The following is a 16,518-nucleotide window of genomic DNA, read 5'->3' as shown; positions in this document are numbered from 1 at the left end:
GCACTTTTGAATTAACTTACTAAACTTAACTATATTAAAAATGTACGTATGCACCAATGTAAAATATATCAACCCGTCTAACTTCAGATAAATTAAAAATATATGATAGAGTTGATCACGTTGCATTGATAGCAAAAAAAAAATGCCACTTAGCCGACGATTTAAAGAAAACATTTAAAAATCAAAGCATTATATAAGTCCATATTATTTGTGCCCCAAAAATTCGCCTGCAAGGTCCCCGGCGTTTTTTACGTTAGTACTTAGTGGAATGGCAATTTGTCAATTTCAGTGGTTGTTGTCGATATCGTTGTGGGCCTTTAATGGAACGCGCCTAAAACACGACGCGACATGTCAATTTGTACTGTCAACGTCAGTTTTTTGTTTGACAGCTTGCCAACAATAATTATACGACTATCAAAGAGTATATGCGACTATTGTTAGCTTCATTTTGCAAATATATCCGTAGTTTGTTTGTTTAAACTTAATTATTGGAACACTGAATAACATAACACGTAGATAGGAAAATAATTATAAATAATCAACACAATGAAACGAAGTTACGATTCAATGAGTTCTTCCATTGAAATAAGTTCGTATCGAGATCAACATTTTAAGGTAAGAATTTGTAACTCCCTATATGACGTTTGAAGTAGACGACTAAACAAAAATATTATTCATATAAACTTATTTTAGGGTTCAAGAAGTGAACAAGAAAAGTTACTTCGCGCATCGGCTACGCTTTATATTGGGAATTTGTCATTTTATACCACAGAAGAACAAATTTATGAACTGTTTTCACGTTGTGGCGATATACGAAGAGTTATAATGGGCTTAGATAAATATAAGAAGACTCCTTGTGGTTTCTGCTTCGTAGAGTACTATCTAAGACAAGATGCAGAGAACTGTATGAGGTTAGTTTAACAATTACTTTGGTTAATTATTCCGAATTCTTTACATTTATTAATAGTTAGTAATCTATTTGCCATAGAAATATATATACAATTTAAATGTTTTAGGTACATTAATGGCACAAGACTGGATGATAGGATTATTAGGTGCGATTGGGATGCTGGATTCATCGAAGGCCGTCAATATGGAAGAGGGAAAACAGGAGGACAGGTAATCTGTTTCTTTAATTACATGATAAAATATGGTGATATACAATATAACTTACAATAAATAATTGTGCATAATTGTGTTGTGTGGCTATGGCACCAAAGAATATAGCCACCCCTTCTTTTCTTGTGGGTGTCGTAAGAGGCGACTAAGGGATAACAAGGTTCCACTACCACCTTGGAACTTAAGAAGCCGACCGAAGGCGGGATAACCATCTAACCACTGGCTTTGAAAGACACAGGCCGAAGACGGGCAGCAGCGTCTTCGTTGCGACAAAGCCAGCCCTGCGGTCACCAACCCGCCAGCCCAGCGTGATGACTATGGGCAACACACATGAGTTAACGCATTTTTGCCGCGAACTTGTGGAGGCCTATGTCCAGCAGTGGACTGCAGTGGGCTGGAATGATGATGATGATGATGATGACAATAAATTAATATATATTTAAATTATTAATACCACCGGCGTACCACAGGGATCTGTGCTCCGACCAACCCTATTTGGAATTTTTATTACTGACCTAAAAAGTGTTGTCAAATCATATCTGTCCATTTTTGCTGATGATACTAAAATAATGGGAAACCCTCTCATCAGTCACAATGTTATACAGCAAGACCTAGATCGCATTGTACAATGGACACTAGACTGGCTAATGTCACTAAATGCAGCAAAGTGTACAGTTTCACACATAGGTAGCAACAACCCTAAAATGTCTTACATAATTGTGTTTGCTCGCAAAGGAAAAAAAACCGACTTCAATTACATCGACGAGTAATACAACGTAGATCGACGAAAAAATAGTCAAGTAACTACGCGTTATCAAAGATTACTCAAAAAGTAGTTATCAGATCTCAATAAAATTTATATGTGACCACATGACAAACATCAGCTTTCGATTAAATTAAAAATAATTAAAATTGGTACACCCAGTAAAAAGTTATTGCGGATTTTCAAGAGTTTCCCTCGATTTCTCTGGGATCCCATCATCAGATCCTGGTTTCCTTATCATGGTACTAAACTAGGGATAGCTTCTTTCCAACAAAAAAAGAATTATCAAAATCGGTACACCCAGTAAAAAGTTATTGCGGATTTTCAAGAGTTTCCCTAGATTTCTCTGGGATACCATCATCAGATCCTGGTTTCCTTATCATGGTACTAAACTAGGGATATCTACTTTCCAACAAAAAAAGAGTTATCAAAATCGGTACATCCAGTAGAAAGTTATGCAGTATAATACAACGTAGGTCGACAAAAAAAGCGTCAAGTAAAAACCCATTATTAGATATAACTCGAAAAGTAGTTGTTAGATCTCAAATAAATTTAAATGGGACCAATTGACACACACCACCTTTCGATTTAAAAAAAATTTGTCGAAATCGGTCCACACGGTCAAAAGTTCTGATGTTAAATTTAAAAAAAAATACAGTCAAATTGAGAACCTCCTCCTTTTTTGGAAGTCGGTTAAAAAAAGGTATATAATTTAGTACAAGTAAAATGTATTCAAAGTTTGTGGAATCAAGTCTGTTTCCTATTTTTTGTCGTTTCATTTTTTTGTTTGTTTACCTCTTATCTCATGGCTCCCTGAATAGGGTTATAAATACCAAGAACAACGAAAATTATCCTGTTACATATTTTAATTATTTATCAAAAACTGTGTTGTACTTAAATATTAGGTGCTGCTAGTGCATTATAAAATAATAAACAAACAAATAAATAAATAAATCTATGTCTTTCTAAATTCTAAAAAACAATTAATAAATAATCTATGTCTTTCCTAAAGTATGGACTCCAGATTTGGAAAGCGTATTCTAGTAGTGGATGGATGTAAGTTTTATAAATTTTGATAAACAAGTCTTTTGTAATAATGTTAAAAGCTTTTCTTATTATATAGAGCATAGAATTAGTCCTTTTTGTTATATTTGTGATGTGAACGTCCCACTTTAGGTTATGTGTAATGTTCACTCCAAGATCTTTTTCGTAGTTTATGGGTTTTAGGTGTACATGTCCTATTTTTAACTGACTTCCAAAAAAGGAGGAGGTTCTTAATTCGACTGTATTTTTTTTTAATGTATGTTACATCAGAACTTTTGACCGGGTAGACCGATTTCGACAAATTTTGTTTTAATCGAAAGGTGGTGTGTGCCAATTGGTCCCATTTAAATTTATTTGAGATCTAACAACTACTTTTCGAGTTATATCTAATAATGTGTTTTTACTTGACACTTTTCGTCGACCTACGTTGTATTATACCGCATAACTTTCTACTGGATGCACCGATTTTGATAATTCTTTTTTTGTTGGAAAGAAGATATCCCTAGTTTAGTACCATGATAAGGAAACCAGGATCTGATGATGGGATCCCAGAGAAATCGAGGGAAACTCTTGAAAATCCGCAATAACTTTTTACTGGGTGTACCGATTTTAATAATTTTTAATTCAATCGAAAGCTGATGTTTGTCATGTGGTCACATATAAATTTTATTGAGATCTGATAACTACTTTTTGAGTAATCTTTGATAACGCGTAGTTACTTGACTATTTTTTCGTCGATATACGTTGTATTACTCGTCGATGTAATAGAAGTCGGTTTTTTTTTTCGTTTGCGAGCAAACACAATTATTGTCTTCATCATATACAGCGTGTTTGGCTTCTGACTACGCTCCTTCCAATGGGGGGTTCTATAGTTACCATATAGGTCACATTACGCATAAAAAGATATTCCTAGCCAATTTTTAAATTTGACTTTGGTTAAATAAAGAAACTACTTTGATGACTTTTTCATAGCCCAAAACATGCATAACCTAAAATACTCACTAACTAACACATTAAATTAATAATTACCATTTGCTTATTCTCCCTCAGTAACTTAGAGAAATTACTTAATGAATTCTGTAAAGTATCTACCGATAAGTCATTTAGAAAGAAAGTGCAAAACATAAGTGTTATGGAATTTATGATTTGCACATGTTCACTAGTTAAATAGTTAATCTAAACAATAAGACCATGATTTTTTTTATACAATGATAGGCTTGCGTTTGACCACTATTTCATCTGATGATAAGTAAAAATGCGGTCTAAGATGGAGCACGCTTATCTAGAAGTAACTTATTCACTCGCGACTTAAAGATCCCCAGGTTATAGTCTTCCGGAAACAGACGCTGGTAGAGAATTCCATTCTTTGGCCATACGGATCAAGAAAATTCACGTATTGATTACTTCAAAGCCCTTAAAGCTGTACTTGTTGTGGTTAGGCTAATAGATTATTTTATGTATCTTGACATATAACTATTAAATAATAGATATTTTACTGTACTAGTACTTAGAATTGTTATTAGACATTGTCTATTAAATTATTCAAACTAAAAACATAATATAAATTAACAACAACTAAAAGTGCTTTAAAATTGCCATTTTTGTCAGTTATTTCACATGATTTCACTTTTTTTTTTCATGCCATGGGTCTTTAATAGTTTTTAAGGGTTAAGCTCAAAACCACAGACTTAATAAATAAAGTTCTGCTCCTTCTGGCCCATTCAGGTAAAAATAAGAACTTTGTACAATGCATCAACCCTATTATACTATACAAGTGCACTTTTTACAAATAACAACTCCACAACTTACACCCTATTTTTATGATATGGCCAATTGTGGATGACAAAATCGTCAAACGTTAACAATTTAACAATGTGGTCAAATTTGTTGGCCATTTGATGATGTGATCAATTTTACGACATGGCCACGTCATATATCTAATGTATATTTATTTTATGTTTGTTTTTATTATTCGCATATTTAAGTACCTTCAAACAAAACTTCTGTAATTATTTATACATGTGAACTATGTAAGATAAAAAAAGTGCAGAAACTAAATGCATAATAATATCACGGGAGTCAGGCTCTCAGACAATAAATACAACATAAAAACAGTACAGCTAGCTTCTAGATACATAAGTGGGAAACCCTATATTAAATTAAATAGAAATAAAAGTGAGATATGAGTTTGACAAACATCGTATTGTTTTTTTTTTTTTACATTTTGTCTCTAGCCCAAATTAATACAGTATAGTCGTTGTTAAATGTGCTCTTTATGGAATTTAGTGTGCTATACCATTTCTAGCTTAACTGTAGATATTATGACATAGAGTATGTTGCATATGAATCAAGGAGCATTGATTATTATCTGCAGTATTTTGTTTCGGTATACCTGAAATGCATAAATTCTATAGCTATGTTATCGAGAGTAAGTTGAGAATTGTGACCAATAAGCTAGTATAAAATCTAAAAAAAATATCTTGGTTTGTAGGCCAAGCTAATTTTTTTTTGTTATGTTGTGCTTTAGCCAGATACGTTTCTTGGCCAAATACAAGCCAAGGTATCTTAAATAATAAATTTTTGTCACATAGATCCATATTGTGATTTATCTCCAGAGATTGATACTTGTTGCCAATTTTTGATGTTTCACTTCATGCTTACAGAAACTGTGTTTTGGTATTTACAGGTGCGTGATGAATATCGTACGGACTATGACGGAGGTCGTGGAGGCTACGGCAAAATAATTGCCCAAAAAATAACTCCTAATACCCTAGAACGTTGATACTGAGTAATATGAATGAAGTGCCCCAGATAAAGCGTGAAAGACTGTAAGAATTATTGTTATAAACATTCAACTGATCTGAATGGAAATAGGAAACATTTTGTGACCTACATATTAATTTTAAGTAAAATTTTTAGTTATAAATTACCTGCATTTGATGATCATTTATATGAAATTTTTATTCTATCATCAAATAACTCAGGATAATTCCTAATTTGAGATGCTCTTGAATATTTTCATCCGTTTTTTTTCAACTACTACTTTGAATTGACTTTCGATTGAGGTGACTTATTAAAAGTCGACTGTATACAATTTTTAGACAGGATAAATTATAGTAAAAAGAATGTAAAAAAAATATTTATTTCTGTTAAAAAGCAAATGAAGCATAATTATTACAACATTACACTTAAATAGTAAATCTTAATATTCATAAGATGTAATTAACTATATTTCTGTTATATTTAAATAACAACTGTTAAATATAAATACTACAATAAAATACAACATTTATAAGACGTGAAACAATAAACTTTTGTATAAATAAATAAAAAAAAAACATTTTATTTTCCTATGTTATCGTGAACTGCAAACACATAATTGTAATTAATACTCGGTAAATTTGTCATTAAATATTATCATCAGTTTACAATACAAATAATTCCTTATTCGAGATAAAGCTTCATCTCCAACAACGAGCCTTACTACAAACAGACGTCAATTATTAGACGATTAATTTAGTGTTTATTTATATTTTACACACCAATCCATAATTGACAAAATACAGAATTACATTTGTAAGTAACATAGTAGCAACAGGTGGCTTTATCCCTAATGCAGTGATTACTTCCATGCAACTTGGGCAGAGGTCTGATAAAGAAATTATGGGAATTCTGCATAGAAAATATGGAATTTGTTACAATTCGACCAAAAGTATTTTTGTAGAAAAATATTTATATAATTTTTTCATCTATAGACAAAATCTATTTGAGTTATAACAGTTATTTATATATATCATATATTATAAATGCAAACTGAAAAAAAAATCATGTTTATGACTGAACAAGATATCTCATTGTAATACTAAAAAAAACTAGTACTTAATAAGAAATTATTTGAACACTTTAATTACTGATACGGTACTTATATTATCTTATAAATTACAAAAAAAAAAAAATGATTTTGTTAAATAATAAGAACAACAGTTTGCTAAGAGTAAAAATTTTGACTACTTTCAGATTTATTAGGATAAGGTTAAAAGCTTTACATATAAACGATTAAAAAATGCAAAAGCGTTGACATAAGAATATTTTATAAAATATCTCAATACTGATCAAACTAATCTCGAGGTGATGCTTCAGGTAAAAGATCTAACCACACTGTTTTTGCCTCGCGGAGATCATATTGGTTAAGATGTACTATTACCTGTAAAAAATGCAGAGTATTATACTTTCTAAACAAAATAAAAATCAACTAACATACAGACAAAAACTAATTAATTATAATAAAAAAATATTTATACAGAGCATACAGCTTACCAAATAACAATAGGGTACATTCGGTAGTGAAAAATAAATTATAAAATTTGATAAAAATTAAAATGTATGTAGAAATAAAGTTAAATATTCTGATTTGGAATCATAAAAGCACATTATTGTTTCATTATATTGAAATTAAGTCATCTATTTTAATCTGTATATCACGTGACCTAAAACACGACCCGCCACGGTATGACGTCATACGGGCAAAAACAAAATTCTGTCATTGCTATAAACAGCTAGGTACACAATTATCTATCAACTCTCACTTCAAGGAATAATAGTTGTGAGTGTAGTGTACGTTAGTGCATTTCATTTGTAGCTATTTATTTATTAAAATGCAAAAATGTTTTGTAAAAACAGATAGTACGAATCTGCCAAAAATTTATTCAATGATAGTTGCTTAGTTTTTTGCATGTAAGCCAGACTTCTGTTCTGTCGAAATTCGGAATGTTAAAACATCTTTGTAAGTATTACTTGTGATATTATACTGTATACTTAATTTGAAAAATAATGTTAGAAAGTGTTAGGTTGTTTTATTCCTCATGTTACTGCCAAATTAAGACTTAATAGTTTTTTTTAAGGCTAGGTTTTGTACAGTTAGACACTACACACCAACGATAGCTATTGTAATTCATTGTTTTACACAAAAACACCAAATATTTGAAGCTATTAACGTGGAACGACAGAGAGTATATGTATAAGGTATTGAACTTTTGACGTAATGAACGAGTTCGGTCTTACATACGTCATACACGACTTTTGTTATTAACCATATTACGTCACCAAAATGGCTGATAGCGTTTTCGCGGAAATAAAAAAGGTTTGAAACGTAATTTAATTTTATGGCATGAAAGCGTGTTTATTTTGCCGAAATATTTTTTTGTGGCTTTTTATTGGAAAATCAACATTTTCAAGTACTTTTTCAAACATAATGGAATACCCCATTTGTCTTGGTACATCATCAACAAAATAAAACATTTAATGACTTATTAAAATAATAGTAGTATTTCATACTTCAGTATTCATGTCAATAGATAATAAGTTTTAAACATAGTAAATTATTTTCAAGTGTTTTAAGTAATGCAATGGATGCAGTCGTAGTTATCTTTCACAAAAAAAAAACACTTTAAAAATATACCTTCAGTCCTAGTAACATAGCACTTTTAAGCTAATTTATTTTTGTTAATGAGTAGGGCAACAAACAAGGTGCAACTAGTGCATTCAACATCTCCTGGGACTTAACGAGTGACATCGTCAAGTGACGCGCAACACTATCCTCATGATGACATGTACAGACACGACATAATTATGTTTACACGTAAAATATGCGGCAAATATCGTTCACGTAAATGTCTGGAGGAAATAGTTAAAAACTAGTCATATCGACTATTACACAATCCTACCTTTGAAACATTCGTAAAGCAAACTCGTATACGGTATTTATTATAAAATATAATCTGTACCTGTCCGATGACTGGGCTGCCGGTGAGGAAGCCTTTGTGCGTGGCGACGGTGACCTCGAGCTGGCGTGAGTGCAGCTCCGTGAGCGGAATGGCCCACTCGAACTGCTCGTCGAACTCCGGCATGCAGCTGTCCTTCACCACCTGCGCGGTCACCGGCTCAATTAACTAACAGTATGTTATACTGAACCCTTTCACTTATCACGACATCACAAAAACTGCTTGACGCATAAAGATGACATTTGGCAGGGAGGTAGTTTATAGTTAGTAAACGTCCGTTATGAACGGATTGTTCGATAGGGTTGGATTAAAGGGGTCTAAGGGATCTTACAAGTTTGTATGAAAATCAAATAGCAGAGACTAGTGAAGACTATGATCAAATTTTGCTCATCTTTTTACTTTGTCTGTAAGCGTTCTAATGTTTATGACTGAACAAGATATCTCATGTAAAAATATTTATTTTATAATGTAAATAATGTAAAATAAAGTAAATATTTATTAATATTTATAAAGTAAATATTTAGAATGTAAAAATTAATCATCACATAAAAAAAAAATCCAGGAGTGTAATAATTAAACAGAAAAGAAGCAGCGAATTTTGTCTTGTTACTTAAATTTGACTTGCAAAGTTAATATCAATGTAATCTTCACCGTATGCGTTGGGCAAAATTTTCCTGACATATTTGTGTAACCATGTTAGACCATATAATAAAATATACTCTTATTCAAAGTAATTTTTACAAAAGTATTTTACAAAGCCTAAGAAACCTCCTTGCCTCCTTCCTAAGCCTCCTTGGCTGCAAAAAGAAACTGTACGACCGCTCTACCCCAGGCTGCATCCATACCACATAGTGCCAGTACCGTCACAACAACTACCAACACAGACACAATCACACACACTCCGACACTCGTTCAGGTCCGTGTCCCATATACCGTTCACCAGCCTGGGGCAACTGCCTCTCAGCAAGGCAAGTAACACTGCCAAGACTTCGACCAGCGTCCACACCGTCTGAACATGCGCAAAATGCTCTTACCGAGTTCCGCGCCATAACAAAGGCAAACCGAGAGGTACCTGGCCACATGCAATAAGATCATGCAGACCTACCAGTGCAACCGCCTAAAGTTACTGGAGGTGGAACTCGAAGAAGCCGAAGCAGCCATTTACAACAACGACACCCGACAGATACTCAAAGGAAACATCTCAGGGAGGTATATGGCTGCATACAACATCACAGCAGGCTTCGTGAGCGCGGTTGAGTCTGAGGGGCAGGAACAAGAGCCTCAGATCTTCAATACACCACCAGGGGACCCGGTGGTGGAAGTGGCCAGATGCACGAGAGTGATGCTGGATGATCGGATACTTCAGATGGCTCAAACCATCACGAAGGACCGTGACGCCGATGGCTCTTCCGTGGTCTGGGGGCTACCATCACTGGAATGGATAAATGGGGTTCCAGGATGCGGCAAGACAACTCGCATAGTCGGGGAATTCGATGAGGACGAGGAAGTTGTCATCACGACGAGGCTGTCGAGGCTGCCAAAGATCTTAAGGAGAAGCTGGCGCACCGCTATGGCGTTAAAGCCAAATCCAAGGTGCGCACTCCTGCGGCCTCCGTACTAGTCAATGGCTTTCAAGGGGGCGCAAAAATCAGCCATCTTATGGTGGATGAAGCCCTCATAAACCACTTCGGAGCCATAGTGATGGCAGCCCGATTATCAGGGGCCAAGGTGGTCCTCATCGGAGACATAAACCAGCTGCCGTACATCGACAGGGAAAACCTGTTTAAGATGCGGTACAGCAGACAAACCTTGACAACAGGCATATCGTGGGAGTTGTCTTGTACGCACCGAAACCCCAAGGATGTCGCCTTCGTCATCAGCGAGGTCTACTATGACATCTATAACTCAAACCCAAAAACCCATGCCCTGCGCGTGGAAAGGTTCACGGGCTCGCGAATCTCTGCAAAACAGAATTGGACCCTGTACCTGGTCTTCACGCAGGAAGAGAAGAAGTTGCTGGTGGACCAAGGATATGGGAAAGGGGATGGGTCGCGTGTCTTGACCATCTACGAGGCGCAGGGCCGGACGAGTGGGAGTGTCATCGTCATTCAGACGAGGAATGGGAGACTGCGAATATATGACAGCGTTTCGCACGCGATAGTCGCGGTGACTAGACAAACCAAGGACTGTGTCTACTACACCGACGACAGTGATGACGCGATCTGTCGTTTCGTCAGGAGGAGGCTACAGAAAAAGACAAACATTCTCGAACACAATCTTAAGATGGCGATTCATAATAGAGACACCGCTGTCGTTGAGAGTGTTCTCGCGATGTCGAAGTAAAATGCGAATAGGTTGCTTTGCTTGGCTAGTATATATGCATCATCATCATCATCATCATCATTACAGCCTATACAGTCCACTGCTGGACATAGGCCTCCACAAGTTTACGCCAAAAATAACGTGAACTCATGTGTTTTGCCCATAGTCACCACGCTGGGCAGGCGGGTTGGTGACCGCAGGGCTGGCTTTGTCGCACCGAAGACGCTGCTGCCCGTCTTCGGTCTGTGTATTTCAAAGCCAGCAGTTGGATGGTTATCCCGCCACCGGTCGGCTTTTTAAGTTCCATGGTGGTAGCGGAACTGTGTTATCCCTTAGTCGCCTCTTACGACACCCACGGGAAGAGAGGGGGTGGCTATATTCTTTAGTACCGTAGCCACACAGTATATATGCATGGCATAGCTTAATAGGCTAGAGCACCGACACGGTCAGTCAGAGATGCAGGAACGGACGATTTTTGATACGATATTAAAAAATGTTTAGAATTTCTTAATGTGTGCGTAACACAAAAATAAAATCGTACAAATAATAGAATAGTTAACAAAAAAAAAAAAAAAAAAAAAAATTGTATCATATGTTAGAATAAGAACCGGTCGGTGGACTCACGTGTCTATTGAAGACATTAAGTTAGTCCAATTTAAACAAAATGTTCATGAGTAACGCCTACTTTGATTTAAAAAAAAATGCATATTTTAGAAATAAAAAAGGACGTGGGTTCAAAAGCCCGTCGATGTATATTACTTATATTAAAAAAAAAAGCCTAAGAAGCAATAGGCAGCTTAATGGTACATTGCTTATCTTAATTATAGTCGGAAATATTTTATATTTAAAATATTTTCAAACTTACAACTGTTTTGCGTTTCGAATCTTTGGAGCGTCCAGGCAGTAAGTACAATTTAACGTACGGGTCAGGCACATTGCTAGGGTCCTTCAATGGTATATTCCTGTACACAAAAAATATTTGCATAAGAAATCTGTAATATGTACCTATCCTATTACTTTTTATTAGTAATAAAGTTGATACTTACATAATTTTGTGTACAACCACGTAAAGAACTTGGTTTTGCATACTATATCGGAGTGACAATAATATACGACCTAGGCCAGCTTCACCAGCAGACCTGAAGTAAACATAAAGGATAATGTAAAATGGTATAACTGAAAGTTAGATTTTACTACATTCGACTAACAGTAGTGTAGTTTCAATCAAAATAGCATATAGGCTATATTTATACATATATATGTAAATGCAGTATTAAAATAAATTACGTTGTCAGTGAGGAGGTCCTATGAACTAGCTTCGGTGAGTCCCGTTCTGATGGTATTTGACTCTCTTGAGGCACATCTGCAATTAAAGATATATTATATTACACGATATATTATCACGATACTAAAACAAACAATTTTAAAATTTTAGTCTGTATGTCTTTCTGCTTGAAATATGGCTGAAGTTTGAAATTTGGGTGAGAAAATAAAAGTTAGTAGATTTCCATTAGTAAAGTGGCGTAGCGAGGGGAGTGCAAGGGACCATGCCCCGGGTGCTACTCACAAAGGGGCGCCAAATGGTCCGCAAAACAAAAAATTGCTGGAAATATATATGGTTTTCGAATAAATATATGGTTTTCGAATGTGATGGAGCGCTAAAAAGGTATTGTGCCCCGGACGCGAGTTAAGAGCCATTACACAATTTTTCGCTCTGCAAGTTTAGGTAAATTTGGTCGCATCGCGCGAGTCATACGAGCCGCGCGATCTTTGTGCTACTTGGTATAGTGTGACAACCAAAAAACCATCTTGATCTTTTTCTAATGTATAATAAAAATTAATAACTATGGTATAAAATGTTTTTTACATAATTAATTTGTTAAAAATTTCAAGTATGTTATATTACATGAGTCAATAAATTTAAAATCAAAATAAAAAATCAATTTTTGAAACATTTTTTTTAATTGATTTAGTTTTTTGAGTTTACGAATGAATCGAATATTTACGATATAAATAAAATAGCATTTTATTACCTATGCTCCAGAAAATCTGAGTGTGAATGTGAGTCAAACATATTAATTAACAAATAACAAGACAAACAGATTTAAGTGCCTATTTGTATTGATAATGTGAGAAAAAAAAAATCAATAATAAATTTGTTTACAGAAATTATCATTATATTATTTTACAGTAATTTTCGCATATTTTTTATTTTTATGAAAGTATTAAATGCGGTTTATCACACTATAACAATAGGCACTTGGCGCGTGTTAACGAAAGAGGCGGCTGCCCAGAATTTGGCGTGGACCTTACCTCTAAGATCGCTGGCGCACGACCGGATTACTGAGATTGATGCGTGGTATTATATACCATCTTTATATTTGGAATACAAAAGGTATTAAAAATAGTTAAATATATTATTTTTTTGTTCCTAAATGATGTAAGTTTACTTTGGCATAGGTAGTTCCTTAAAATTTCTTTGTTTTTAACCGACTTCAGAGAAAGGAGGAGGTTACTCAATTCGAGCGTTTATATATACATATTTTTTTAATGTATGTTCGGAGATAACTTCTTCGTTTATGAACCGATTTTGATAATTCTTTTTTTGTTGGAAAGGAGATATTCATAGTTTGGTACCATGATAAGGAAACCAGGATCTGATGATGGGATCCCTGAGAAATCGAGGGAAACTTTCAAAAATCGTAAGGATGACTAGTAAATTTAATCATGTTTTCATTAAGTACTATAAAGCACTACTATTTAATAAAGGTCTGGAGTCGATCTGATGATGGACAAGAAAGATAGTCGAGGGAACTCTTCAACAATTTATAGCAATTACCTGCTTTTTGAACTTAATTCGTTTCTACTGATGAGAACTTTGAACCTGTATGAGTTATAAGTGCCATTACAGTCTGATGATGGAGACAAAAGTTAGTCGAGGGAACTCTTTAACGATTTATAGCAATTACCTGCTGTTTGAACTTAATTCGTTTCTATTGATGAGAACTTTGCATATATATGAGTTATAAGTGCCATTTCAGTCTGACGATGGAGACGAAAGATAGTCGAGGGTACTCTTCAACGACTTATAGCAATTACCTGCTGTTTAAACTTAATTTGTTTCTATTGTTAAGTAAATACTACAACAACCTGGCTACAATAACAAATACAAACAACACACACACAACAAACAAGTACAAAAAATATTATTAGATATGTCAAAACAATAACAGAATAATAACAGTATTCAACCTAATAGTCAATGAAACAAATTATGAAAGAAAACTGAATACAACTTACGAGTAGATACTAGAGTAGTTATTGTTTTACTTGGCACCGACTTCAAAATTATAAAATATTTATTTAATCATTTCTGATTAACTAAATCAAAATACGAATTACTTTGTACTAATTAAATTTATTTTTCACTTTTTAGTTTCCTTTTTGAAGTTGGTTTTTTTTTGTTAAAAATTATTTTATCTAAGATAAAGATCGCTTTTAAAATTGTACTTATTTGGAAAATATTTGTAAATTTAAAATTTTATTACGGATTAAAGGAGATCTAAATAAGAAAAAAAAGACTGTACTATGTATCAACAAAAACATATTCCACATATTACCATATTTTTTTTTTTTTAAGTTTTAAGGTAGAAGTTTTAGAAAAATAGAACTTCAAATTATACATTTCGACCGTTTACCCAGGGAGGCAGCTGATGAAAAGGTTAATAATTTTGTACACACAATATAAATCATAACTCTGATCCATTATCTTACTACAACAAAGGTTGCTTTATTATATTTCAAAAATATAAATTACGTTATTGCATCCAATACTAAGATTAACGACGTCAAAATATTACAATTTCGCGGATTGTTACCGATTTTTGTGAAATGGCTCTTAAGCTCGCTACGTCACTGATTAGTAAGTAATTTTTCGTCAGGGCCGGATTAAGGTGGTCTAACGGTTCCCACAAGTTTATATGAAAGTCATTAATTTTTTTGCTACAACCTAGAAAAATGGCTGAAAGATAGAAACTTTGTTTAAGGCCAAAAACGAGTAAATGCCGTATATTAACGTTTTTGAGAATTCTACCCTTAACGGAAGTGAATTAGTGCCCTTATTCCTATACAGGTTACTGTGAAAGTTCGTCATTGTCGGAGTAAAAAGCATTAAACTTTATCCTTAGGCTTTTAATGACAAATACGTAAACATATATTTCAGTATTATTAAAATTTGAGCTCTTAATAGGTTGAAAAAAGGGACATATTGTATGAAAACATGTTTTTTTTCTTTAAAGGGAGGAGGTAAGAGTACAAAAATCTTCATTTTTGGACTTCCTTTGAAGATTTAAGTACTCTATTTTATTTTTCGCCCCAGTTACAAGCTGATTAAAAATAAATGAGTAAATAAGTAGTCCAGTCCTTCTCGAATTTTTACGCGTCATATCTTAAAAGTGTGTCATATATGAAGATATCGATATTGGAAGATAGAAACAAGAAATTTCATTTTTAGGATTTTGATTGCATATTGTATTAAATAATATTTTAGAGTTTACGTAAATTCTGGGTGGTTAAATAGGGGATAAGTTTGTATCGTTAGTACAGAAAATACCTAAAAATAGCTGAGCTATGCCGAGGCTAACCTAGAGGGAAAAACTTTATTTGCACAACTGTTCGTCTATGTTGTTCGCACAACAGTTTTGCGCTGCGAGCAGTCTACTAATTCTAACACACTAGTCCTTTATTTTGGTATACAAAATTATCGTAAACTAGCTGACCCGGCAAACTTCGTATCGCCTAACACAAACTTTATTGTATGGTATTAAAGTTCAAATTGACTTTTATGTATTATCACAAATCTTTTGTATGGGAGTATAGAAAAGTGTTGTTTTTAGACTTTTTCAGGAAATTTAAAAAAATTTTTTTGAATTTTTCTCTCCGTAAGAACCATCTTCGTACTTCAAGGAATATTTTAAAAAAAGAATTAGCGAAATCGGTCCAACCGTTCTCGAGTTTTGCGCTTAGCAACACATTCAACGACTCATTTTTATATTATAGATATTTAGGGACTACTTTTACCACCACTTTGTAAAGGTAACCCATTTTTTTACGCAAGCGAAGCCGCGGGCAACAGCTTGTTAATAATAATTTTCATATTACTATGACTTACCAACTTCTTTATTTATTATTTGTTCAACAGGAATTGACTTTTCAGATAGGTTATCAGATTGGTTTGGAGGTGCATTGTCTACAAAGTCCTTGAGTTCTTCTGTGTGCGAGGGTTGAACTGGGGGCGGATAGGCTATAAAATATTAGTAAGGCAAAATTATTATGTTGTAAATAGCTAGCACTTAGCGTCCTTGGGTATTAAAATCAAATAAACATAACGAAATTTTTCAGTAAAAACAAAATTTATCAGTGAAAAAAAAATTGACACTTTTTGTGTTAATGTTGTAATTTAGTTTTTAAAAACTTTTTGATAATATGATA

At 33.8% G+C, this 16,518-nt stretch overlaps 2 protein-coding genes across 2 annotated transcripts in view; one reads left to right on the top strand and one right to left on the bottom strand.

The window, feature by feature from the left end:
* Nucleotides 1–378: 378 nt before the first annotated feature.
* Nucleotides 379–6,264, top strand: LOC123664309 (nuclear cap-binding protein subunit 2). Its single transcript, XM_045598897.1, has 4 exons — nt 379–615; nt 694–911; nt 1,017–1,119; nt 5,613–6,264. Exons 1-4 carry the CDS (start codon nt 547–549, stop codon nt 5,706–5,708), a joined length of 486 nt encoding a protein of 161 aa, XP_045454853.1. The 5' UTR covers nt 379–546; the 3' UTR covers nt 5,709–6,264.
* LOC123664297 (extended synaptotagmin-2-A) overlaps nt 6,051–16,518 on the bottom strand; it is a 34,607-nt gene continuing 24,139 nt past the window's right edge. The window contains exons 20-25 of the mRNA XM_045598891.1: nt 16,199–16,330; nt 12,316–12,391; nt 12,075–12,167; nt 11,894–11,990; nt 8,710–8,850; nt 6,051–7,130 (exon numbers count right to left, since the gene is read on the bottom strand). Of these exons, the coding sequence (XP_045454847.1) occupies nt 7,044–7,130; nt 8,710–8,850; nt 11,894–11,990; nt 12,075–12,167; nt 12,316–12,391; nt 16,199–16,330 (626 nt within the window). The 3' untranslated portion in view covers nt 6,051–7,043. The remainder of the gene's footprint in view (nt 7,131–8,709; nt 8,851–11,893; nt 11,991–12,074; nt 12,168–12,315; nt 12,392–16,198; nt 16,331–16,518) is intronic.

This window comes from Melitaea cinxia, chromosome 2, assembly GCF_905220565.1.
Source record: "Melitaea cinxia chromosome 2, ilMelCinx1.1, whole genome shotgun sequence".
Taxonomy (NCBI): Eukaryota; Metazoa; Arthropoda; class Insecta; order Lepidoptera; family Nymphalidae; genus Melitaea; species Melitaea cinxia.
The sequence above is the reverse complement of the archived record's forward strand: the minus strand, read 5'-3'. Positions and strand labels throughout refer to the sequence as shown.

Coding starts and splice junctions, on each gene's coding strand:
- LOC123664309 (XM_045598897.1), top strand. CDS start 547: ATGAAACGAAGTTACGATTCAATGAGTTCTTCCATTGAAATAAGTTCG. Junction 616..693: donor ATCGAGATCAACATTTTAAG/GTAAGAATTTGT, acceptor AACTTATTTTAG/GGTTCAAGAAGTGAACAAGA. Junction 912..1,016: donor GATGCAGAGAACTGTATGAG/GTTAGTTTAACA, acceptor TAAATGTTTTAG/GTACATTAATGGCACAAGAC.